This window comes from Sus scrofa, chromosome 5, assembly GCF_000003025.6.
Source record: "Sus scrofa isolate TJ Tabasco breed Duroc chromosome 5, Sscrofa11.1, whole genome shotgun sequence".
Lineage (NCBI taxonomy): Eukaryota > Metazoa > Chordata > Mammalia > Artiodactyla > Suidae > Sus > Sus scrofa.
In genome coordinates, this window is record NC_010447.5 from 11,508,774 (window position 1) to 11,535,628 (window position 26,855).

At 46.8% G+C, this 26,855-nt stretch overlaps 1 protein-coding gene across 8 annotated transcripts in view; it reads right to left on the minus strand.

The window, feature by feature from the left end:
* The window catches only part of LOC106510284 (apolipoprotein L3-like), a 33,432-nt gene continuing 7,787 nt past the window's right edge, over nt 1,211-26,855 (minus strand). For 4 of the 8 annotated variants that reach the window (XR_002343910.1, XR_002343911.1, XM_021091543.1 and 1 more), the window contains 4 exons: nt 14,458-15,286; nt 7,575-7,681; nt 6,094-6,220; nt 1,211-2,403 (listed from right to left, as the gene is read on the minus strand). Coding sequence is in view for 5 of the 8 variants with exons in the window: in XM_021091543.1 (XP_020947202.1) it covers nt 1,542-2,403; nt 6,094-6,220; nt 7,575-7,605 (1,020 nt within the window). In the remaining 3 variants the exon portion in view is untranslated. Of the gene's footprint in view, nt 2,404-6,093; nt 6,221-7,574; nt 7,682-7,862; nt 7,905-14,457; nt 15,287-26,855 lie in introns of all 8 variants that reach the window. The other 4 variants (XR_002343912.1, XM_021091544.1, XM_021091546.1 and 1 more) reach the window with 3 other exon arrangements.

Sequence of the window (26,855 nt, forward strand, 5' to 3'; positions counted from 1 at the left end):
GCAAACAGGCACATGATTAGCTTTGCTAGTTATTAGAGAAATGCAAGTCAAACTAGTATGCGTTATTACTCTGGTCAGAATGGCCATCATCAAAAAGTCTACAAATAGGAAACACTAGAGACGGTGTAGAGAGAAAAGAGCACTCCTACACCATTGGTGGGAATGTCAATTGGTAAGCCATTATGGAGAACAGCACGGAGTTGTCTTAGAAGATTAAAAATAGAGTCACCGAACGATCCTGCAATCTCACTCCTGGGCATATATCTGGACACAACTATAATCTGAAAAGGTATGTTCACCCCTAAGTTCATAGCAGCACTATTTACAACACCCAAAACATTGAAGCAAACTGAATGTCTATTCACAGGTGAATGAATAAAGTAGATATGATGTACACACACACACAAACACACAGAGGAATATTATTCAGCCATAAAAAAGAATGAAATAATGCCATTTGCAGCAACATGGATGGACCTCGAGATTATCATACTAAGTGAAGTAAGCCAGACAGAGAAAGACAAATATCATATGACACCACTTGAATGTGGAATATTTTTTAAAAAGGAGAGAGATACAAATGAATTTATTTACCAAACAGTAAAAAACTCACACACATAGAAAACAAACTTACAGTTACCACGGTGAGAAGGGAGGGAGGGATACATTGGGAGGTTGGGATTAACATACACATCACTATATATAAAATAGGTAACCAACGAGGACCTACTGCATACTGCAGGGAACTATACACAGTATTTGGCAATAACTTATAAGGAAAATGAATCTGGGAAAGAAACATATTAACTGGATCACTCCGTTTGACATCTGGAACCAAAAGAGTACTGTAAATCAATAACGACCAGAAAATTGATGAACACAAAAGCTAGAAATTTCGGCATTCATTTTCTGGCTGTGGTCTCCCTGGGGTGAGGTAGGACTTTGGGGAAATGCTCAGAGGGGCACTGTGAGGGCTAGAGAAATATAAGCGTGAGAGAGATCGCATCTGATGGTACATCACAGCGTCTCTACCTACAGGCCACCGGGTATTTAGAAAGACAGAGGATGAGGTAGGGGCTCAGTCAATGAACTCGGCCCCTCTGATCATGTGATTATTGGGCAAATGAAAAGGTTTTCGTTGCCTCCTAAGGTTTTTTTTCAAACTACCGCCATAGAAATGCATCTTGAGTGATAAAGCGGAAAATCAATCTTGAAAGACAAAACGGAAAAGATGACATTTATTCTATACTTTTTTGAAATAATTTTTCAACAATGGTGCTTGAAGTTTTGTGACTCATCAAGCCAAGAGGAAGAATTTCAGGGAAGAAAATGACATCTTTTGAATTTTCAAGGGTTTCAGATTTCTCATCTTCTGGGGAAACGGCATAGTCCAGAAAATAGACCAAAAGAAGAGTCAGAGAGACCAGCTCAGCTTCCCCACTTTTATCATTTTATGTCCACGTCTCTTTGCCTCCAAGGTACCACTGCGTGTTGGCCCCGGACGTGTCTCTGCACTGCTCTGGGGGTGGCGGAGTCAGGCCTTACTGCAGATTCTCATAGATCCTGGTAAGCTCCTCCAGCTTCTTCTCCAGCTCCTGGGCCTGCTGTCTCAGCCTTTCTGCTGACTCTGCCTTTGCCCCCTGCTGCAAGTGGATTGACTCTTTCACCAGGAAGCCCACGTCCATCAGAAGGGCAACACCTGCAGTAGCCATACCGATGATCCGGGCATTTTTGGTCATTGCCAGAACTGTCCCTTCAAACGTTTTCTTCACCAGCCTTCTGTTTCGAACTGAGACTTGCCCAGCGGTCATGAAGCGCTTGGCATTGGCTGCTAAGCGAGGGTTGGCTTTGGCCAGCTTGATGGCCCGGATATTCTTCCCAATGCGTGGCAAGCCTTGGATGAAATTCTTTGTTAAGGACACAATTTGGGGTGTGCTCTTGCCCAGAGACTCTGAAATCACCTCCGCTTTGTTGAAGCTGGTGGACATGAGGCGACTGGCTTCTCTTTCTGCTAATGAACTGTTGACCTTGTCCACAATGCTGGCGGACACACCAGTCACAGAAGCCGCTACTCCCAGCCCTAACCCAGTGGCAGAGAGTGCCAGACTGAACCCTGCTGTCACGGGTGCCAGAGCCAGACCAAGAACGGTCAGGATGCCAGACGCAGCACCGGTGGAGGTGGCCACCACGTTGGAGATGGTGCAGTCCCTGTGCACCTTGTCAACCTTGGCCGCAAGCGCATGCAGCTTTCCTATTTGCGCCTCGATCTCCAGTTTCACTCGGGGAAACTCCTGCAAAAACCTCGTTCTCTCCAGCTGGTCTTGTAGGAGGGAGTCTTTGTCCTCCAAGGCCAAGTCTGTTTCCAGCTCCTTCAGATACTCACGCAGTGCATCTGCCTCTTCCCTGTAACAGTGAAGGTCAAGGGATTATTAGGAAGACAGTTTGCTAGTTCGTAAAGTGGGCTCAACAAAATCTATTTGGCATCAATCACAGAGATTTTATTATACATTGAATGGAAAAAAAATCCACAAATGTAAAATTTTTTTCTTTCAAAGTTAAACACGTTTTGTACCTTGTAGGTGCTCCATAGACTCATTCAATCATGGAATAAATACGCAAAAGTCATCTTAGGATACTCTTTTTTTTTTTTTTTTTTTATGGGTAACACCTGCGGCATATGGAAGTTCCCAGGCTAGGGGTCCAGGCCTACACCACAGCCACAGCAATACTGGATCCAAGTCACATCTGCGACCGACACCTCAGCTCACAGCAAAGCAGGATCCTCAACCCACTGAGCGAGGCCAGGGATCAAATCCGCATCGTCAACAACATGTCAGGTTCTTGACCTGCTGAGCCATAACAGGAGCTCCATCTGATTATACGCTTAAGATAGGTATTTGATAAAGATGCCTCAGAGGCAGGTCAACACCATCAATTTCGAAGAGTGAGTAGGAAAAATTTTTTAATTTTAAAAATATTTCAAAAATTGGAAATGATCAGAGCACAATATAAAAAATGTATTTCCAAATATTTGTCATACTAACTAATTCAGAAGCATGAGAATCTTCATAATAAGCTGAAACAATAAGAAGTTCCCATCATGGCAAAGCAGAAACGAATCCAACTGGGAACTATGAGGTTGCAGGTTCCATCCCTGGCCTTGCTCAGTGGGTAAAGGATCTGGCCTTGCCAGGAGCTGTGGTGTAGGTTACAGACTTGGCTCGGATCTGCTGTGGCTGTGGCGTAGGCCAGCGACAACAACTCCGATTTGACACCTAGCCTGGGAACCTCCACATGCCGCGGGAGTGGCCCTAGAAAATGCAAGAAGACAAAAAAAAAAAAAAAAAAAAAGTTGAAACAATAAATGCCAATAATACATTGGAAAAAAAAAAAGGAAAACAAAACAAAAACAAAAAGAGTGTAGGAGGGACCACAGATGAACAAAGAACAGTGGGACTGGAGCAGAAATCCCTCAGTCAGAGGAACTTGGTGGCGGTGAGGCGTTAACCTGCTCGCTGCCCTTGGCTACTGGTAGTGACCCCTGAGCCCCTGGAATGTTCTGGCTGAGAGAAGTGTTCTTGTCCACCTGGGCCCTTGGCCACTGGGCAGCCCCACAAGGCGATGCGCGATGGGGCCTCTGGGTCACGGGGAATAATTGCTGGAGGAGCTGGACCCTGGGACAGTAGCCTGAGCCCCGGGAGGGGCTGGAGGCAGCAGGTCAGCCGTGCGGGCAGCATGTGATGGAGCCCCAGCAAAACTCCGGACACCGAGGCTCCGGTGGAAAAGACTCTCCCCTTGACCAAACTTGAGGCAGGCTCTTCTGAGCCCCCTTCTCACCGACCCTTGACCTCACATCCGTGTCCTCGATGGCCCCCATCGCCCGCGTTCAGCCAGAACTCTTGCAGGTCACTCTAGGGAGAACGTCCCACGGGCACTCTTGACATCGGATCACCTTTGAGGCATAGGTCCTCGACCTCCTTTTAGCAAGAGCCCTCCTGGGAAAGTTTAACAGGGGTCCCTACCCTTGACGTCCCCCCCCAGGAACCTTCCATCCACCCCGGCAGCCCCTGCTCCTTGGTGATGAGTCCCCGTTGTCTCTGACGCATTTGACTTTGAGCCCAGTCTCTCCCCCACGGCGATGGTCTTTGCACCTCTCACGATGGGCCTCAGTAACGTCTTCCTTATCATTTTAACAAGGGTCGGAAGCATTTGTTTTTTAAACAAGGGGAGCATCCCTGCCGGGCAGGGCTCCGTGGGCCCTGTCCCCCTGGAACACAGGACAGCTGTGCGTCCTGAGGACAACGGGAGCTGCCCATTCAAAACCCTCCCAGCCTCTGCCCTGTGGCTGATGGTCACCCACATCCTGCCCTGGCAGACACCCTAACGGGGGTCACCACAGCTTCAGTGAGTTCTGCGCCTCCCTCTAGGGAGCTCTCGCACCTGAGAGGGTTTGGGGAAGCCCCCACATTTGCCATTGGTGTCAAAGGTAAGGAGAGTCCCGAGGACTGTGTCTCGGGTGGCAGACTGGCGACTGCTGCTTACTCGGAATTCTTCTAAAACATTAAAAACTCAGAGCTGGCAGAGGCCTTAATGATCGGTTTGCCCAGCAGCTGCTGTCTTCCAAGCCGCGTGCCCTTGGCCTTCCCCGCTGAAGGTCACGGGTCCATCCACTGTCCCCGCTGACTGGGAAGCAGGAGATGTGCATTACCCTGGCGCCCCTCGGGCCCACCTCACTGACTCCTGACCCAGCACCCCGACGTCTCAGGGTCACCAGCCTAACCCATACCTTAGCTGGTGACAGCTTCACCTGCCTGCACACCAAGGCCGTGGCGAGTTTATGGAACCTCTGAAAGAGTCAAGAGACTTTGGGAATCATCCCTAAGAACTGCTCGGCCTGAGGAAGAGTTTCCTCGTTGGTGGGAACTCGTGAGTCTGCTCAGAAGCTCTCCAATTATACAGAACTGGCAGCCACTCGTTGTAATGTTGGAGTTGTCCCCAGGCCACACTGCCTTCCCACCGGTCAGGGCTACCCTGCGTAGAACAGAAGAGGGGCCCAGGTGGCAGGGAGAACCCCCAGCTCCCAGGCAGGGTGTGGAGGACACGGTCACCCAAGGCCCTGGATGCCCGGCAGGAGGGGACCAGGTCAGGGAGGGAAGAAATGTCCCCTCTCCCACTCAGGGGATCTCTGCCAGGTGAGCAGCCCCTGCAGTTCGGTGTCCGGGGGTCCACTCGCCTCACTCCAGCCTGGCCCTGTTGCCCAAACCTTCCTACTCCTCCTCCACCTCGGACCCCTCTGCTCCATCCTGACCCCCAGGTCTGACCCTGGTCCAGGTGTCCTGGGCCTTTGGATGAGATGATTGCACGTGGCTCCCCACCTCTGACCCTGCAGTTCACTCGAAGGCCATTGCCACCATCCATCAGATGAATTGCCATCCCCATTGGATAGATGACAAATTTGACATTCGAGACATAACCAAGGTTCCAGAGCTGGGCCGGGGTCAAGCCAGGATCCAGCCCAGCCTGATCCTATTCCACTCCAGCCTCTCTGCCTGTTGGGCCAGCAGGATCCGACAGCGTTTGTACAGTTGCTAAGACGGGGAAAAAAAGGGCTCTAGCCAGAATCCCAGCAACACAAACTGATGACATCAGGATTTTCTGACTTGTTCCAAAGGAAGTCCTGCTTGCCTCCAAGATCAAGATCCTTGTCCCCGGTCTCTTCACAACAAACTTTTTAAAAGCTAACATGAACTGAGCACCTACCATGTGCCAGCAATTACACTAAGCACTTTGCCTGCACAATCTCAGTTCCCCACAATAAGACTGAAGAGATGAAGAAATTAAGGCAGGGAGTAGTTACGTAACTTATCCAAGGTCACACAACCTGCTGCTTCCTTGCAGGTTTCATCTCTGCTCAACTGAGACTGTTCACTGCCAGCAAATGAGATGGAGGAAATATTACTTATGGAATCTTGAGAAGGAACATCCTTGACCCCAACCATAGGATACTGCCTGGAGGAGGTGTGCCTGCCAGGAGAAAACTAATCTGGGGTGGGGGGATCTGGGTGACATTCTTGGTACAGCAGTGCCCATTACCTGGACAAATCAGCCTCAGTCACAAATTTCTCCCAGGCTTTGCCTTCAGTGAGCAGGAGCTGCAGTTCTTCCCTACTCACTGTGTTCCGAAAATACTCAGTGACCTCCTCCAAAAAGCTTTCACTCTCTATATGGAAAGAAAAAAGAATCAGATTGTTAGAACCTGTGGTGGAATGTAAATGGTATTGCGTATACATCAGTTCAAGTTCATTTTCCTGAGCAGTGGTCCCCTGGGGCACTGTGGCTGGAGAAGGCTGGTGTTATAGGCGGAACTGTGTTGCCCCAACTGCATATTCAGGTGTTGAACTTGGCCACACCTCAAGGGACTGTATTTGAAGACAGGGCCTTTCAGGAGGTAATTACCATTAAATGAGGTCAAAGGGTGGGGCCGTAGTCCAATAAGATTAGTGTCCTTATTAGAAGAGGAAGAGACGCGAGACTCCCTCTGCTCTGCCCCTCCTGCAGGGGAAGGGTCTGAAATTTTATTGTCCTATTCCCTAAGGGAGAAAGGAAACGAGGGCTCCCATGGAGGGAACCCCCAGCCCTAAATCTGCATATTGATTAACTGGGGTGGGGGTGGGTGGGGCAAGTAACTGAGAGCCTGGGTCTCTGCAGGGGTATCTGAGATCAGGAGAGTCAGCACCTGCCAGAGACCATCCCACCTGGCAACCAGGTGCTTTGCCATGGCAGCACCAGGCAGGGGTCCTAACACAGCAGGGCGGCGGGGACAGGGGCTTTCTGCAGGAGGGGGGCGGTTCCCCCCCCCCGGAACTAACCAAGTGCAGGTGGGGGGTTCAGCCACAGCCCTCAGGGAGGACCTGCACCGTGACAGGCACTGGCCCAGGGCACAGACACACGCTGCGTCGATCCTCATAACGACACACGGGGCAATAATGGTCGCATCTCACAGGTGAGGTCAGGTGAGTTGCTCCAGGTCACACAGGTGGGAAGCGGCCAAGGCCAGACCAGGTTCAGCTCAGTGGGCCACTGACCCTCACAGAGCTGTGGGGGTGCCAGCAGGGCGGGCGCTGGAGGACACCGGCCCTGCTGGGGACGCCCCAGGCTCGGGGAGCAGGAGGGGCTGGGACCCAGGGAGAGTTCAGGACAGGCCTCCAGGGGTGCTGGTGGACCTCCTCTCCCTGCCCCGCCCGGCCTCAGGGGCCACCCCCACCAGGTCTGCTGTCCCCCCTCCCCGTGGGCTGTCCTGGCCTCACTTCTGGGCCATCTGCTGGGTGGCGGGTGGGGAGCGAGGGAGCCCCTTGGCTGTGGCTCCCTGAGGAGAGGGCCAAGAAGGAGGCTGTGGGGACAGGCCCCTGGGACCTAACTCTAACGCCAGGGTTCCCTGGGCAAGCTGATAAGCTCAAGGACGCTTATCGATCCCCTTCTTGGTTGGTGATTCCTCTGTAGGTTCACTCAGCCTGGAGGACCCGCCCTCAGTTCTAGGTCACGAGGAGGAACCACAGAGTAGAGGCGCTGGATACCTGAGTGGTCCCTCGGGTCATCTGAGCTCATGGTGGCAGCTGCAGGGTCTCAGGGATCTCCCTTCCGCTCCGTCTGGGTCAGGCTGGAACGGAGGTGTGGCTTCACCCTTGGGGAAGAGAAAACAGATTGTGGCCTTGACCCTGAGTGAGCAGGGGCAGCGGGAGCAGCAAGGGGACAGGGCTCCTGCAGATCCCCCAGGCACAGCCCCCAGGGCCCAGCGGCCTCCACCCAGCGGGTTCCTCTGTGTCCTGGGCTCTGCTGGCTGCTATTTCAGGAAAGTGACTCACCTCCCTCCAGCTCCCTCCAAGCCAAGTCAGAGGCCTGCTCTCCTGTTGGGGCCCAAGGAGAAGCTCATCAGACAAGGGACAGCCAGCTGCTAAGTTAGAGAGGCCATAAAACCAAACTCAGAAGAAAAGAGAGGAAGGGAATACTCTGGAAATCACCTGTGGTTTGAGAACGTTAGTGTTTACTCATTGGCAATAGTTAATACTGATCCAGTGTCTTTGATGAGCAGGGCTCCTGAAACTCACATTAACTCAGGTCTGTCCAAGTTTTCACATCGGTGCCAGAGCCTGGATTTGAACCCAACTCTTTCAGATCCGAATCCCACGTTTGTGATGACTAAGCTCTACTCCCATGAATATACAGAAATATCTGTGGATCTGTTGGTGGGTACCTGACTCCTCATTCCAACATGACATGTTGCCCCTGGAGCTCCAGTCTCTGCCTGCACCAGTTTCCTGTCCTGCAGCTTCCCATAGCCCACACCCTCCTTGCTTCTGCATCAGCCTTTCTCTCACAAGGGCCTGGACTCCACGGGCCCAGCCCAGTCCCCGCAGCCCTGCTGTGGGCTGCCAAGCACCCTCCTGGCTCTCCTCCCCTACCTGCTGGACTTGGAGCTGTTTCTTGTTCTTTATGTAAATAACAGTGCAAAGAGCAGCCTTCCCGCATGAAACTTTGCCTGCATTTGAGATTCTTTCCTTAAGCTGTTTCTAGAAATAGAATGACTGGGTCCGAGGGTATCAGCATCTAAAAATGTTCCTCCCTGGAGTCACCCTGTTGTGCAAACAAAGTGTAGCAATGACATTCACACTCATAACACATGAGCATGTCCATCCTTTCGGTTTTACCAATTTTCAGTAGCCTTAAAAAAAAACTTTATATCAAGAGAATTTCTTTCAGTTCTGCTGTGCTTATCTTGCCTTGGGAGATGAAGAGAGAAAGCAAACACTGATTACATGTAGGCATATTTGCAAGAAGGAAAAAGAACAGTTTATCAACTGCCCCTCCTGAGACCTGACTGAAACGATAGTAAAGGTACTAGAAGGTCTTATAACAGCGAATGATAAGAGTGGCTTGTGTTTGTGGTCTTTGCTCTGCACCAGTAGTTGCTCTAAGGCTTTAAAAATAACTCATATCATTCCAGTGACCTTGAGGTATGGACCCCTGTATTCCTATATAGAGGTAAGGAAGCATAGGTATTACGTGACTTGCCAAAGGTCAGAACTCTTGTCTATGGTAGACTGGTTTCCAATCACTCTCTGGGCTCAAGAACCTAGACCCTGCCTCCCTCCCTCTGCTGCTAATAAAAAACAGGAATGGATGCAATAGGACATGAGAGTCTTCAAGAAAAGTTTGAAAACTGGATGGAGGAGCCATAGCTGAATAAAGAGGGGTGGAGGGAGAGAGACAGAGAGAGACTGTACAGGCAAGAACGGTCTCCTGGGCAGAGCCCCAGAGAGGGAGGCAGAGAGGCAAGTAGGGGATAATTTCACCAACGCCACGTCCCATCCCATCTTTATAGCAGCCCTAACTCTACACCAGAGTTTATAGAAAGTTCCTTGAGAATGAGTTACAGGAAAAGAAAAAGGTGGTGTGTGTTGTCTGTGTGTGTTGAGTAGTGGTGTGTGTGTGTGTGTGTGTGTGTGTGTGTGTGTGTGTGGTGTTGATGGATTGGGGTGGAAAATAACCAAAAGAGAGAGAGATGTGGGATCTCAGAATCAGGAAAAGCAACCACAGAGAAGGGAAGCCAAGGATGAGCGCTGGGCTTCCAGCTGGGCATATGCAGCAGACCTAGAGAGCCTCTAATCCAGACTGGAATGAGAAGTCGAGGGCTCTGTGGACAGGGGACTTGATGTCATACCTCATATGAAGCACAATTTGAAAGACACTGAGGGATGATTGAAGATAAACAGTGCAAGAGGGAGTTCCTGCCATGGCTTAGGGGAAACAAATCCGACAACTATCCATGAGGGCTCAGGTTCAATCCCTGGCCTCGCTCAGTGGCTTAAGGATCCAGCATTGCCGTGAGCTGTGGTGTAGGTCAAGGACACAGCTCAGATCCTGTTGTTGTGGCTGTGGTGTAGGCTGGCAGCTACAGCTTCAATTCGACCCCTAGCCTGGGAACTTCCCCATGCTGTGGTGGGGCCCTAAAAAGACAAAAAACAAAACAAACAGTTCGAGGGGTAAAGACAAAGGCAGATGGAAACTCCAGAAAAAAACTAAAGCTGTGCCAAAAACCATGTGCAACTATTTGGTATAAGTTGGCTCTAAGAAAACATTGCAAGAATGTAAACCTTTTTTAAAAAATTTTTATAATAAATTTATTTGCAACACCTCATTTCCCATGTTGATTATTTCGATTATTTTTTTTCTTTTTTAGGGCCACACCCACAGCATATGGAGCTTCCCAGGCTAGGGGTCTAATCGGAGCTACAGCTGCCAGTCTACGCCAGAGCCACAGCAATGCCAGATCTGAGCCGAGTCTGTGAACTACACCACAGCTCAAGGCAACGCTGGATCCTTAACCCACTGAACAAGGCCAGGGATCAAATCTGCAAACTCATGATTCCTAGTTGGATTTGTTTCCACTGAGCCATGACGGGAACTCCTCCCATTTTGATTACTTTGAAGATTCAAAAAATTGAAGTATAGTTGATATACAATGGAATATAGTTTACAGGTATACAAGACAGTTATTCAGTTTTTAAAGTTGGCATTTCATTTATAGTTAGGATAATTATTTTTTAGAAAAAAAAAGAGGAGTTCCCGTCGTGGCTCAGTGGTTAACAAATCCGACTAGGAACCATGAGGTTGTGGGTTCGATCCCTGGCCTTGCTCAGTGGGTTAAGGATCTGGCATTGCCCTGACCTGTGGTGTAGGTCGCCAGTTATAGCTCTGATTAGACCCCTAGCCTGGATGTGGCCCTAAAAAGGAGAAAAAGACAAAAAAAAAAAAAATGTTCTTAAAAAAAAAAAAAGAGTATTTAAATATGAGAACTAAATGTACTTGTCACCAATCAAATTAAAGTGCAGAGTTCCTGTCTTGGTTCAGTGGTCATGAACCTGACTAGTATCCATGAGGACCAAGGTTTGATCCCTGGCCTCGCTCCGTGCATTAAGGATCCGGCATTGCCATGAGCTGTGATGTAGGTTGCAGACACAGCTTGGATCCCCCATTGCTGTGGCTGTGGTGTAGGCCGGCAGCTTCAGCTCTCATTTGACCCCTAGCCTGGGAACTTCCATATGCCACAGGTGTGGCCCTAAAAAAAAAATAAAAGAATAAAAAATTAAAGTGCAATGCTAGAAATTGGAAGGTGAAGCACTGAAAGAAGAAAGAGGAATAATAGTCTCATTTTACAAAGTGGGAAGTCAAGAAACACTGGCTGCACTTGGGGCCTAAGAAATAGAGGCACAAATAAAGTGCTTACAGCTACAAAGTTTTCTAATAGAAGATATAAAATAGTGATATAATGATATTAGCAGAAGGTGAGGGGGTATAAGAAAAAGTACAAAAATAAATGAAATCATTATCTTTCCTGGTAGAAAGTAAATAAATAATATCCAATTTAAAAATTTTAAAACTGTGTTTCTGGTTACCCCCCAGCCTCCAGCCTTTGCTCAGGCTGTTCCTCCCACAATGCTTTTCCCTGCCTGCCTCACCTTGGGAATGGTTACCTGTCCTTGGAAGCCCAGCCCAGAAGTCCCTCCCCTTGCTGCCTTCCCCCAGTGACTGTCCAGGGTCCCCTCAAATGTGTACTTTCTTGGTTGTGGTTCTTAAATATGGGGTGTTGGACCCATTATTCAGGCAAGAAACAACCAACTTCTCAATGACACAGCACAACCCCTGATTCACCTGGGGTTAAATAATTCCATGTGTTTTCCGTCTTGATGAAAAGCACTTTTGGCAGATAACAAGTAAGAATGACTCAGATTTTGCACAAATTACTTTGCTGATTTAATATTCATTGACAGCTCTATCAGATTTCTGAGAGTTTCTATTTACAGGCATCTTTCCCTTCCTCAAAGATCACCCTCTGCCAATAAAGTTTTACAAAAGACATACAGAGTCTCAGTTCTATGCCATCTTGGTTTATGCAAGATTTTGTAGAAACACTTTATTTTCAGGTTGTATAAAACACCTGTATTTCCTCATGTTTCCTTACTCCAGCCATGACATACATTTTTTGACCACACCTGTGTCCTGTGCACATTTCCAGGCAGGGATGGAACCCAAACCACAGCAGTGACAACATCAGATCCTTAACTGCTGCACCTCAAGAGAAGGCCCAGCCATGGTATTTTTATATGAGAAGTATGGGGAAGAGAGAGTTGTGAGAAAATGTGGGTCTTAGCTAAGATTTGAATAATGCCTGAGCCTTGAGCAGGACATTTCAAAACCCCTCCTTCCCCAGGGAGGCTGGGTAAAGTCTGGATATTTCATCCATCTCCCTCCAGTCTCTTCCCACTGTGTGGTCTAACTGCTGCCAGGGACTTTGGGACAGAGGAGGCTCCTTTGAAGGCATAAAAAAAGGACCTGTTCCTTTTTGACTGCAGTGGTACCCATTAAATGGGTCCTGCTTGAAGGAGAGGAAAGAGAAAGGAAGGGAGGAAGAGAGGGAGGGAAAGAGGAAGGAAGAGATGGAGAGAAGAGGAAGGGGGTAGAATGAAGAGGAAGGAGGTAGAAGGAAGAGGAAGAGAAAGGAAGGAAAAAAAAGCCACTCATCAATCAATCAATCCCAAAGGAATATAACTGTAAGAGAGAAAAACAACTACAAATATACTAGAAGAAAAGTTCAAAAAGAATATTGAGTTGAGAAAACCTTTCTCAGCAACACAAAACCTGGGAGTTCCCATTGTGGCTCAGTGGTAACGCACCCAACTGGTATCCATGAGGATGCTGGTTCAGTCCCTGGCCCGGCTCAGTGGGTTAAGAATCTGGTGTTGCTCTGAGCTGTGGTATAGGTTGCAGATGTGGCTTGGATCACGTGTTCATGTGGTGTGGTATAGGCTGGAGGCTGCAGTTCTGATTTGACCCCTAGCCCAGGAAATTCCATATGCCAAGGGCGACGGGTGCAGCCCTAAAAAGGAAACGAACGAAAACAAACAAAAAAAACCCCCTATAAATCCCAGAAGACACAAAGGAAAGTCTGATCTTTTTGACCCCTTAAAAATTAAAAATTGCAAAGGACACCATAAACCAGGTCAGTAAACAACAAGAGATCAGGAGACACTGTTTGCAATATTTACAAGAGGTAAAGGTGATTGTCGACAGCACACAGGGTGTAGATTCCATGTGAAAGGACTGAGGTCAGTTTTTTAAGAAAGGGTAAGAGAGCTGAACAAACAATTTCTGGAAAAACAACTTGCCCAGGTTCACACAGCCCTTGGTGGGCAGAGCTGAGGGCAATACCAGGCCTTTTGACACTGGGTTTTTTTTTGTGGGGGGGATAAGAGAATTTAACAACCCCAAAGTTTGCCTCTGTCTGGATAAACACATAGATCTAAGATCACGCTCATCCTGTTATACTCCCGAGTCTATAGTTTGGCTTTTTTTAAAAATTGCTTTTTATGGTGACACCTATGGCATATGGAAGTTCCCAGGCTAGGAGTCAAATCAGAGCTGCAGCCGCCAGCCTACACCACAGCCACTCGGGATCAAAGCCGAGTCTGTGACCAACACCACAGCTCTCAGCAATGCCGGATCATTAAGCCATTGAGCAAGGCCAGCGATCGAACCCACATCCTGATGGATACTAGTTGGGTTCATTACCAATGAGCTACAGTGGCAACTCCTATAGTTTGGATTTTTACCTTAAAAAAAACCAGGGAATTCCTTTGTGGAGCAGGCAAAGACAAACAAACAGACAAAACCACAAAAAACAAACCCCCCCCCCCCCAGAGATCCTGCTGGGGATATTCTGCCGTGATCCCTTCTCACGTCCACCCTCCGGGCCGTCTTTCTGATTCTGGACACACAGGACCACCTCTTACATCTCCCACTACCACATCCTGAGCTGAGGCTGAAGCAAGGGCAGGAAGGCAAAGCCCTGCATCTCCCTGCTTGGACTGCTGTCCCTCCCCTCTCAGGGCTCAGTTTATCCCCAGGGCCTCACCCAGAGCAGACCCTCAGGGTGGGTCAACAAACCTTGATTCCTTGTATCTCAGAAGAAATCCCCATCACCATCAGCCTCAGCACCACACCTGGGGGGCAGCCTCCAGGAAGCCAGGACACAAGGAGGAGAGGCTCTAACCCCCACCCTCCTCCACCCCCTCTGCTTCCACCAAATTTCCCAGAGGGCTGAGCACCCCCACATCCACCAGACTCCTGGGGTCACCACTCACGTCTCAGGAGTTCAGATCTGGAGCTGGGCACACCTGAGCTCTGTGCTGTCTGGGGGCCCAGGGGGTGGGAGGAAGCAGTCAGACAAGCCTGCCTCCAAATCCAGGCTCTGCCACTGCTCAATGTGTGGCCTTGGCTCCATTCCCTGAGCTCTCGGAGCTTTGATTTCCCTTCCTCCGTAAATCAGTGACAACCACGCTTTTCTCAGAAAGTGGTCCTGAGGATGGGGAGGTGGGCGGGGTCCTCCCCTCCCCTGCTTACCCAGGAGTCTTCCTTGGGCTGAGGGTGAACACAAAGCAGCTCCTCTCACCGTGAGGATCTGGTCCCCAGCTGTGCGGCTCTGCAATAACCAGACACACCCTCTGGGCCCAGATAGAGCTGAAGAATCGAAAGAGAAAATGAAAGTGCTCTCTTCTGAGTCGCTCAGGTCAAACAAACACTCTGCCCGCCCACCAGGCCCCACCCTGGGCTATTCCCATCTGCCCTGCTGACTCCTTAGAGAACAACCCCAGCCCTGACATTCCAGGGTGTCCTTAGCTCAGCTCAGTCTGCCTCCCTTACTCACCTTTGTGCCATAAGCACTTGGCACAGTCCCAGAATATACCAGATGCTCACTGCATACTTATCATATTGTGGCTGCTCAATGTCACGCCCATGCCAGTTCTAGGCATTTGCTCACACTGGTTCTCTGCCAGGAACACCTGCTCCTACCACCTGGAAAAATCATGCTCATCTTCCAAAGCCCAAAGCTGACATCGCCTCCTCTGAGAAGCCCTCCGCGACCCTCCCCTGTGGAGTCCATTGTCCCCCGCTCTGCTGCCATGGAATCTGCGAGAGGGGCCTCCACTCCTTCGGTCAGGTCCCTCTAGACTTGTTCCCTGATGGCAGGGACAGCACCAGTACTTTCAGGTCCCAGCGACCTGCCCGAGGAGGCCCAGCCTTGGCGGTCAATGCCATTTGGATGGATGCAGAAGCTTGTGAGAAGGGCTGAGTGCGCTTTTCTACCCAGGTTTGTTTCCACTTGACAACAGATCTTCTCTCCAGGTGGAGGAATCTTGTAGGAAAGGCAGGGTGCTGGCAACCAGAAAACCTGTAAACAGAAAGCCAGTCCTGTTTTCTGTTTGGTTCCTGAACAAAGAGCCGCGGTGGACGGAGGGCTGAGCAGGCACCAGGTGCTGAGCTGGCACCATCCACACATTTCCTGTTTAACCCTCCCATCAGCTCCAGGAACTGCTGGCTCCATTTTACACATAAAGAAACTGAGCAGGTCCTACAGCCTCTAAGCCATGCAGCTGGACTGCTGTTGGACTTTTCTGATTTGCCCCCAAGGAGAAGGGACTACAGGGGCCTAGGAGCCCCACCCCCAACCCCCATGGAGGCCAGCCTCATCTTCGTCAGGGCTGCTTTATCCCTGGAAATGTCCCTGGGCCATTATGGCCTCTTCTCCCAGCTTTGAGGAGAGGCAGAAGGTTCTGGGTGTTATCCCATGAGGACCACACAGTACAGTTTGGTCTTGCAGTTACCCCATGATGCAGGCTAGGACTCTGATCTGATTTTGCAGGTGAGGAAGCTGAGGGGAGGAAAGAGGGAGGAGCTTTCTTCCAGCAATTCAGAGGAGAGGCCAAGATTTAACCCAAGTTTGACATTTGACACTTGCAAACATTGCTTCTTGGTTAAATTTTTTCAGTCACTTTTCCCCTATAAACTCCCTTCCTCCTGATTGTTCTCACTAGTATGACTTTAGTTTCACAGTCAAACAAAACCACTGTGAGACTCAGACCTGTATCCATATGAGCTCTGGCCTGGTTATCACAAAGGTCCTCTGATGAGAATGCAGAATGGATGCCAGGCATTTGGGTGCAGGGAGCCGAGAAGATACAAGGAGCTGAGGAAGGGAGCTTGCCTGAAGGGTGCAATTCTGAAAGCAGGCTCCTAATCAGAAAAAGGGGCCTGCCTGAATGGTGCAGTTCCGAGGGCAGATTCCTAAACAAGGAGACGTCTGCCTCTAGGAAGCAATTCCGAGGACAGGCCCCAGAAGGCAATAAGGCTCGCCTGCTGACTCTGGTGGGGAACTAAATTTTCCAGGAAACAATTTCCATTTTACGTTGCTGAGTGGGGACTGTTCCATGGATGACTTAGTCTTTTCTGTTATTCACTTGTTATTCAGTTTTCCTCAGTCTTTCCTGATTATTTACTTATTATTCTTATTTTCCAGTCTTATTTTCCTGTGGTGATTTGTGATTTAACAAAGTTATAACAATAATAAGAATTTCATCCTGAAGGACTTTCCCCTATTTAAATCCAACTTAGTTAAAACATAGTTTTTATCTACTAACTAGTTATATAGTAAACTTTAGAGTTAGGATTTTAATGAGGTTCATAGAAGTTAGACATACATTATCCAAGAAACTTAGCCGTGAGTTTTGTCCTTGATTTTAGAAGCTTTTAAGTGATAGCTAGTTAAGTTGGTTTATATTTTCTTACACTGTCTCCCTGCCATAACGCTTTAAAGATAAGCACCATTCTAAAAACAAGATTTGTAAATAACCAATTCTTGTGTCTGTGACCTCTTCAAATTGTGTAGACTGGCTGGCCATGGGATGATTTGTACTGAGTCTCCTCCTTTCCACATGATGAATTGTACCTAATTGCCCTTAAATTGTACTCACTAAGTTAAGACAAAGATGTTAGAACGTGGTGTATAGCTGCTGTACCATGTAAAAGTTAACCAATGTACTTTTAACACTGTGATGTAATCTGTAGTGAAAAACTATCTATATAATCAACCACTTATGCCAATAATTGAGCAGTCTAGCGCCCTGAAAGAAGGGACAAAGAGGCTGTCTCTGTATGTACATTCGCTGATGTGTGTCCCTCTCCTATGGGGAAAAAGTGTACACTCCCTGGCTACCGGAGCTGGCCTCTGGCATCTGGGGACTCGATAAACACAGGCCCTTGGTTGAGCAACAAGATGGGGGCTTCAGACTCAAATTGAGGTGAGTCATCCCAGCTCATGTGCTTAAGCACGTCTTCACGCAAGGGACATGAGCTGAGAACACCTCCTTTGGAGGCCCTAAAGGTCAAGTTCAAATAACTCAATAATGACAAAGAAACAAACAAAAAACCGAATTGGAAAATGGGCAGAAGACCTAAATAGACATTTCTCCAAAGAGTACATGCAGAGGCCCAACAGGCGCATGAAAAGACACTCCACTTTGCTAATTATTAGAGGAATGCAAGTTAAAACTACAATAAGATATCAACTCATGCTGGTCAGAATGGCCATCATTAAAAAGTCTACAAATGGCAAATGCTGGATTGGATGTGGAGAAAAGGGAACCCTTCTGTTGATGGGAATGTTAATTGGTGCAACCATTATGGAAAACAGTATGGAAGTGCCTCAAAAAGCTAAAACTAGAGGTGTCACATGATCCAGCAATCCCACTCCTGGATATACATCCAGGCAGAACTATAATTCAAAAAGATATATGCACCCCTACGTTCATAGAGTACTATTTACAATAGCCAAAACATGGAAACAAAATAAACAACCTTTATCCAGATGAATGGATAAAGAAGATATGGTACCTATATACAATGGAATATTACTCAGCCATTAAAATGGAATAATGCCATTTGCAGCAACATGAATGGACCTAGAGATTATCATACTAAATGAAGTCAGAAAGAGAAAGACTAATACCATATGACATCACTTAATATGTGAAATCTAAAATCTGACACAAATAAACTTATCTATAGAACAGAAACAGTCACAGACATAGAAAGCAGACTTGTGTTTGCCAAGGTAGAGGGGTGGGGGAGGGATGGATTGGGAGCTTGGGATTAGCAGGTGCAAACTATTACATAGAGAATGGATAAACAACAAGGTCCTACTGTACAGCACAGGGTGCTATATTCAATAGCCTGTGATAAACCATCATGGAAAACATTGAGAAAAGAATATACACATGTATACATGTATAAATGAATCACTATGTGATACACCAGAAAGGAACAACACTGCAAATCAACTACACTGTTTAAAAAAGGGAACTTTTATGTTGTGTATATTTGATCACAGTCTAAAAAAAGTTAAATATCCTTAAAAAGCCCAACCTTTGTGGAAAAACATAACAGCACCTGAACCATTCATAAAACATTTTCACACACATAATCATATGTGCTTCCACAGCAGCCCTGTGATGAAAACACTTATGACTGCTGTTTCACAAGAGAAAAAAACGTACGTTCAGACTTGCCCCCAAAATGCAGAAGCTGGGCTGGTCTCTCTGACTCTTGCTTTGGCCTGTTTGGTGGACTTGGCCATTTCCAAGAGGAAGAGAAATCCTTAAACCCTCCAATATTCAAAAAAATGTAAATTTTCTTGCCTAAATCCTCCCTGTTAGCTTGAGATGAGTCACTAAAGTTCAAGCACCCCTAGAACTTGTTGCCTAAATCCCACTTGGTCCATGACACAAGCCCAGCAGCCTGAGTCCCTAGTGGCCACAAGTGAGATGGGTCTGGCTGGGCCCACAGGGCCCCACTGCAACTGCAACTGGCACCAAGAGTCAAATCCCTCCTGGAACAGCTCTCATCTCCAGGCAGAAGACTGCCTGAAATCTTCCATCATGGAGGCTGCATTCCTCCCCTATCTCCCATGAGTGGGGAGGGAAGGGACTTTGACATCATGCTGCCCTCCTTGAATTAACCTCCTCCAGTTTTTGTTTTTTTTTTTTTTGGTTTTGGTTTTGGTTTTTTGCTTTTTTTGGGGGGGAGCACACCCATGGCATATGGAAATTCCTGAGCCAGGGATCGTGGCACCGGTATGAGCTGCTGCTGTATCCTTAAACCTGCTGATTCACAAGAATGCTTACCTCCCCAAGGTTTTTGCTGTGACTCAGTTTCCCTGCTTGGAGAAAGAATGCATAGTTACCAAAAGGGTGAGTGAGACAAGGTAGTGAGAAAGAGTGCAGTGTTACCGAAAGGGTGAGACAAGGTAGGGACCCTCCTTGGCAAACAGCAGGTGTTCAATAAACAAGAATCACTACTTACTGGACTCACGGGATCTGCATTATCTCCTTCCTTAATTTTTTATTATAGTTAATTTTCAATGTTCTGTCACTTTCTTTTGTACAGCAAAGTGACCCAGTTATACATATATATATATATATATATATACACATTCTTTTTTTTGTATTATCTTCTATCATGTTCTATCACAAGTGATTGGATATAATTCCCTATGCCATACAGTAGGATCTCATTGTTTATCCATTGTTTATCAATTTTTTTGTTTTGTTTTTGTTTTTTAGGGCTGTACCCACAGCATATGGACATTCCCAGGCTAGGGGTCAAATCAGAGCTATAGCTGCCAGCCTACACCACAGCCACGCAGGATCCGAGCCTCATCTAGGACCTATGCCACGGCTCACAGCAGCACTGGATCCTTAACCCGCTGAGCGAGGCTGGGGATTGAACCTGCATTCTCATGGATACTAGTCGGATTTGTTTCTGCTGAGCCACAGTGGGAACTCCCAAGTTAAATATCTTAAGATGAGTTCACTGTGGCTTATCTGGATGGTCCCTAAATGCTACCAGTAGTGTCCTTGTAAGAGATACACAGACACATCAGGGAGCAGGGGGAGATGGCCACAAAAAGACTTGACAACTGAGGCAGAGGTTGGAGTGATCCCACCATGAGCAAAGGAACCTGAGGCCACCACAAGCTGGGAGAGGTGAGGAAGGGCTCCCTCTAGAGGCTCTAAGGGAGAGTGGCCCTGCTGACCAGAAGCTGCACCCCAGCTTCCAGGGCTGGCTCCCACCCACCTTTCATGTCACCCCTTGCTGCTTCCTTCCTGGGGGCTGAAATTTCACTGCTTGGGAGGCTGGACAAGTTGGCTGTTGTAGGTCTGGTGGGTGTCCTGTCGAGGAGACTGCAGCTTTCCTTAGCAACCAGGCTGGTCCAACAATGGTTCCAGGGTGCCAGATCAGCTGCTCCAGTCCCAACCGTGAACCAAGTGGGAGGCAAACCCCTTTTCTAAAGAAAGCCTTTCCCCCCTTCCCTCCTGCCTGCAACTGCAAGGACATCTAGCTTTGCTGGCCTTGTATTCCCGGCTCCTGGCAAGGGGGCTTGGTTTATGCTCAGCCTTTTTTAAAAGAGGGAGGGAGGCAGGCAGGCAGTCTGTGAGAGTCCTGTGAAGAGCCCCTGCTCCCACACCCACAGGACTGGGCACCAAATATCACTCCTGCTTATACGGTACCTGGGCTGACCCTCTGTAGTGCAGGCTTTGTGTCATCTGATGAATGAGGAAGCTCATGGAAGTTAGCACCTGAGTCTGGTGTCTCTATCTCCAGGGCCAGCTCAGGGTCCAGCACATATAGGTGCTCAGGAACTGAAACAAACCAAAACTCTCAGCATCCTTGAATCTGGCCAGCCTACCTTTCTGCATGGCTTCCAGCTCCTATTGCAGCCTGTGCCCCAGCCGAGCTGCACCCCTGGAAGCTTCCAGATGATGCACAAAGTAGGCAGAAGCAAAGCACACTGCATTCCAAGTCACCCACGTACTGTCCCTTTTAGGCCACCTGCTCTGGCAGACAGACATCCCCAGACACGTGGCTTATAGCACAAAGTCCTCTTTATTGCGACGCTCAATGGAAAGCATCTGTAAACCAGCTCGAGGTGGTGGTGACAGATGCAACTATGCTAAGGCACTTTCAGAGAGGGGATTGAGATGACAGAATAGAAGGACTGGAGCTCAACTTCTCTCATAAAAACAACAAAATTTACTACCAAATGCTGAGAAATCTTCAACCAAATGAACCGGAAAATTTCAAAAAGATATCCTACTCCAGAAGACAAAGAGAAGGTCACATCAAGAGGTACGAGGGGTGATTATGTTATATAAAAAACCCCATATCTCCCAGGTGGGAAGTCTCACAGACTGGAAACTAACTGGTTCACAGAGATCACTTACAGGAGTGAGAGTTCTGAGCCCCACATCTCACTCCCACATGTGACACCGGGAGAAAGAGTCCCCAGAGCATCTGGCATTGAAGGCCAATGGGGCTTATGTGCAGGAGTTGGGGGAAATGGAGACCCCACTCTTAAAAGGCACACACAGACTTTCACGTGCATTGGGTCCCAGGGCAAAGCAAAGGCTCCATAGGAATCTGTCAAACCTGACTGCAGTTCTTGGAGGACCTCCTGGGAAACAGGGGTGAATGTGGCTTGTCGTGGGGGAAGGATATTGGAGGCAAAGCTCTTGGGAATATTCGTCAGTGTGCCTTTCTCTGGAGGTGGCCATTTTGGGAAAATCTAACCCCACCCATCAGAGCTGAGAAGCCCCAGGCTTTCAGTGGAAATCAGTCCCACCTACCAGTAGGCAGGCATCAGTCCCTCCCATCAGGAAGCCTACAGCTAGCCCCCTGGTACCAACTTCAGCCACAAGGGGCGCAGATGCCAGAAGTAAGAGAGGCTACAACTCTATTATCTGTAAAAAGGTCACCACACCGAAAACCTGTAAAAATGAAAAGACAGAGAACTATAACTAAGATAAGGGAGAAAGAAGAAACCCCAGAAAATCAGCTAAGTGATCAGGAGATTCTCAGCCTCCAGGAAAAAGACTTTACACTGTTGATGGTGAAGATGATGCAAGATACTGAAAATAAACTGGAGGCAAAGATGGGTGATTTACAGCAAACATTGAGCAAAGAGATATAAGATATAAAACTTAAGCAAGATGAGATACAAAATACAATACCTGAAATAAAAAATTAATTATAAGTAGCCAACAGCAGAATACAGGAGACAGAGGAACAAATAAGTGAGGTGGAAGACAGATAGTGGAAATCAAGGATGTGGAACAGAAAAGGAAAAAAGATTGAAAACAAATGAAGAGAGTGTCAGAGAACTCTGGGACAATGTTAAATGCACCAACATCCGTGTTATAGGGGTGCCAGAAGGAGGAGTGAGAAAGGGACAGAAAAACTATTTAAAGAGATAATAGCTGAAAACTTCCCTAACTTGGGAAAGGAACCACTCACTCCAATCCAGGAAGCACAACAAGTACCATATGAAATAAACCCAAGGAGGACGACACCGAGACATATATTAATCGAATTGACCAAGATTAAAGAGAAAACACTCAAAGCAGATAGGGAAAAGAAACAACATACAAGGGAACCCCGAGAAGGTTATCAGCAGATTTTTCAGCAGAAACTCTGCAGGCCAGAAGGGAGTGGCATGATAGACTGAATGGGATGAAAGGATAAAACCGCCAACCAAGATTACTTTACCCAGCAAGGCTCTCATTCAGATTTGAAGGAGAACTCAAAAGCTTCCCAGATAAGCAAAAGCAGAGAGAACTCAGCAACACTAAACCAGCCTTACAACAAATACTAAAGGAACGTCTCTAGGCAGAAAAAAAGAAAAGGACAGCAACAGGAAGCAAAAATACCACAAATGACAAGGCTCACCAGTAAAGGCATATACACAGTAAAGATAGGAAATCTTCCATGCACAGTTATGCTACCCACATCAGAAATCAGAGAAGAGGTGGGTACAAATGCAGGACACTGGAAATGAACTTGCAATTAAGAGGCCAACACTGTAAAACAATTTCACACACATATAGATGCCTATATCAAAACTTTAGGGAAGCCGCAAACTAAAAACCTACCATTGATACACAAACAAATAAGAAAAACCAACTCAAATACAACACTAAAGATAGTCATCCAACCACAAGAGCAGAGAACAAGAGACAAAGGCAAGCAAAAAGAGCAACAAAAACAAATCCAAAGCAGTTAATAAAATGGCAATAAGAACATACATATCAATCATTACCTGAAATGTGAATGGACTAAACACCCCAGCCAAAAGACACAGACCGGCTGAATGGATACAAAAACAAGACCCATACACATGCTGTCTTCAAGAGACCCACTTCACTTCTAGGGACACATACACATTGAAAGTGAGAGGATGCAAGAAAATATTCCTTGCAAACGGGAGTCAAAAGCAAGCTGGAGTACGAACACTCATATCAGAAAAAATAGACTTTAAAATGAAGAATATTTGAAGGGACAAAGGATGTCACTAAATAATGATCAGAGCATCAATCCAAGAAGAAGACGTAACAATTTTAAATATCTACGCACCCAACACAGGTTCACCACCATATATAAGGCAACTGCTAACAACCTTAAAAGGACAAATCAACAATAACACAATCAGAGTGGGGGACTTTAACACCCCACTTACAGCAACGGACAGATTGTCCAGACAGAAAATCAAAAAGGAGACGCAGGCCCTGAATGAAGCATTAGGCCAAATGCACTTGATAGAGATTTATAGGACATTCCATCCAAAAGCAACAGAATACACACTCTTCTCAAGTGCACCTGGAACATTCTCTAAGATTGATCACACCCTGGGCTACAAATCCAACCTCGGAAACCTTAAGAAAATTGAAATCATATCAAGTATCTTTTCCGACCACAACACTATATGACTGGAAATCAACAACAAGAAAAAAAAAAACTGCAAAAAAACACAACATGGTACGAAACAACCAATGGATCACTGAAGAAATCAAAGAGGAAATGTAAAAATACCTAGAAGCAAATGACAACAAAGATGAGACATTCCAAATCCTATGGGATGCAGCAAAAGCCATTCTAAGGGAAATTTATAGCAATACACAACTACTTCAGGAAACAAGAAAAAGCTCAAATAAACAACCTAACTTTACATCTAAAGCAGCTCAAGAGAGAAGAACAGACAAAACCTAAAGCTAGTAGAAGGAAAGAAATCATAAAGATCAGAGCAGAAATCAATGAAATGGAAACGAAGAAAACCATAGAAAAGATCAATGAAACAAAAAGCTGGTTCTTTGAAAAGATCAACAAAATTGATGAATCCTTAGCCAGATTTATCAAGAAAAAAAGAGAGAGGACTCAAATCAATAAAATTAGAAATGGAAAAGGACAAGTCACCACGGACATCACCGAAATACAAAGGATCACGGGAGACTACTTTATGCAGCTATACACCAATATAACAGAAAACCTAGAAGAAATGGACAAATTCTTAGAAAAGTACAATCTTGCCAAGACTAAACCAAGATGAAGTAGAAAAGATGAATGGACCAATCACAAGAACTGAAATTGAAGCTGCAATTTAAAAAATTCCACCAAACAAAAGTCAAGGATCAGACGGCTTCACAGGCGAATTCTATCAAACATTTAGAGGAGAGCTAATGCCTCTCCTTCTCAAACTATTCCCAACGACCGCAGGGGAAGGGACACTCCCAAACTCATTCTATGAGGCCACCATCACCCTGATGCCAAAACCAGACAGAGATACCACAAAGAAAGACAACTACAGGCCCATTTCACCGATTCACATCGATGCAAAAATCCTCAACAAAACACTAGCAAACCACATCCAACAATACATTCAAAGGACTGCACATCATGATCAAGTGGGATTTGTCCCAGGGACGCAAGGGGTCTTCTAGAGCCACAAATCCATCCGTGTGATACACTACATTAAAAAACTGAAGAACAAAAGCCCTATGATCCTCTCGATAGACACGGAAAAAGCCTTTGACAAAATCCAACACCCATTTCTGATAACAACCCTTCGGAACGTGGGCATAGAGGGAACCTACCTCAACGCATAATAACGGCCACCTATGACAAACCCACAGCGAACATCATTCTCAATGGCGAAAAGCTGAAAGAATTCCCACTGACATCAGGAACAAGACAAGGATGCCCGCTCTCGCCACTACTCTTCAGCCTAGTTTTGGAAGGCCTAGCCACAGCAACCAGAGAAGTAAAAGAGCTGAAAGGAATCCAAATTGGAAAGGAAGAAGTAAAACTATCACTGTTTGCAGATGACATGATACTATACCTAGCGAATCCCAAAGACTCCACCCGAACACTGTCAGAGCTCATCCACGAATTCGGCAAAGTCGCAGGATACAAGATCAACACGCAGAAATCGACGGCATTTCTATACACGAACAATGAAAGATCGGAAAGAGAAAGTAGGGAAGCAATCCCGTTTACCATCGCATCCAAAAGAAGAAAACACCCAGGAGGAAACATACCTGAAGAGACAAAAGACCTGTGCTCTGAAAACTATAAGACACCGAGATAAGGACATCAAAGATGACACAAACAGATGGAAAGGCATACCATGCTCTTGGGTTGGAAGACTCAATATTACCAAAATGACGATACTACCCAAGGCAATCTACAGATTCAATGCAATCCCTACCAAAGTACCAAGGACGTTTCTCACAGATCTCAACCAAGATATTTTAAAGTGTGTTTGGAAGCACAAAAGACCCAGAATAGCCAAAGACATCCGGAAAAAGAAAAACGGAGCTGGAGGAATCAGGCTCCCAGACTCCGGACCATACTACCAAGCAGCAATCCTCAACGCCGTGCGGTACTGGCACAAAGACAGAAATACTGATGAGTGGAACAGGACAGAGAGCCCAGAATTAAACCCACACACCTACAGCCAACTAATCTATGACGAAGGAGGCAAGAATATACAATGGAGAAAAGACAGCCCCTTCAAGAGTGGTGCTGGGAAAACTGGACAGCCACATGGAAAAGAACGAAATTAGAACACTCCCCAACAACACACACAAAAAGAAACTCCAAATGGACTAAAGACCTAGATATAAGACGGATGCTATAACACTCTTCGAGGAAAACATAGGCCAAACACTCTCCGACATAAACCACAGCAACATCTTCTCAGATCCACCTCTTCGAGTCATGACAGTAAAAGCAAAAATAAACAAATGGGACCAATCAAACTCAAACGTTTCTGCACAGCAAAGGAAACCCTAAGCAAAACGAAGAGACAACCCACAGAATGGGAGGAAATCTTTGCAAATGAAGCGACTGACAAGGGATTCATCTCCAAAATTTATAAACAGCTTCTACAGCTCCATACCAAAAAAACGAACAACTCCATCAAAAAAATGGGCGGAAGATCTAAACAGACAGGTCTCCAAAGAAGACATACGGATGGCCGAAAAACACATGAAAAGATGTTCAACGTCACTCATTTTTAGAGAAAGGCAAATCAAAACCACTGTGAGGTACCACCACTGCACACCAGCCAGCATGGCCACCATCAAAAAGTCTACAAACAATACGTGCTGGAGAGGGTGTGGAGAGAAGGGAACCCCATTACACTGTTGGTGGGATTGGAAATTGGTGCAACCACTGTGGAAAACAGGATGGAGATGCCTCAGAAAACGGAAAACAGAACTCCCATTTGATCCAGAAATCCCACTCCTGGGCATCTATCCAGAGAAAACCATGACTTCAAAAGACACATGTACTCCTCTGATGTTCATGGCAGCACTATTTTCAATGGCCAAGACATGGAAACAACCTAAATGTCCATCGACAGTGGAGTGGACAAAGAAGATGTGGTACATATACACAATGGAGTATGACTCAGCCAGTAAAAGGCACGAAATACCGGCATTTTTAGCAACATGGATGGATCTAGAAATAATCATGCTAAGTGAAGTTAGTCAGACAATGAGACCCCAACTTCAAATGCTATCACTTACATGTGGAATGTGAAAAAAGGACGCAATGAACTTCTTTGCAGAACA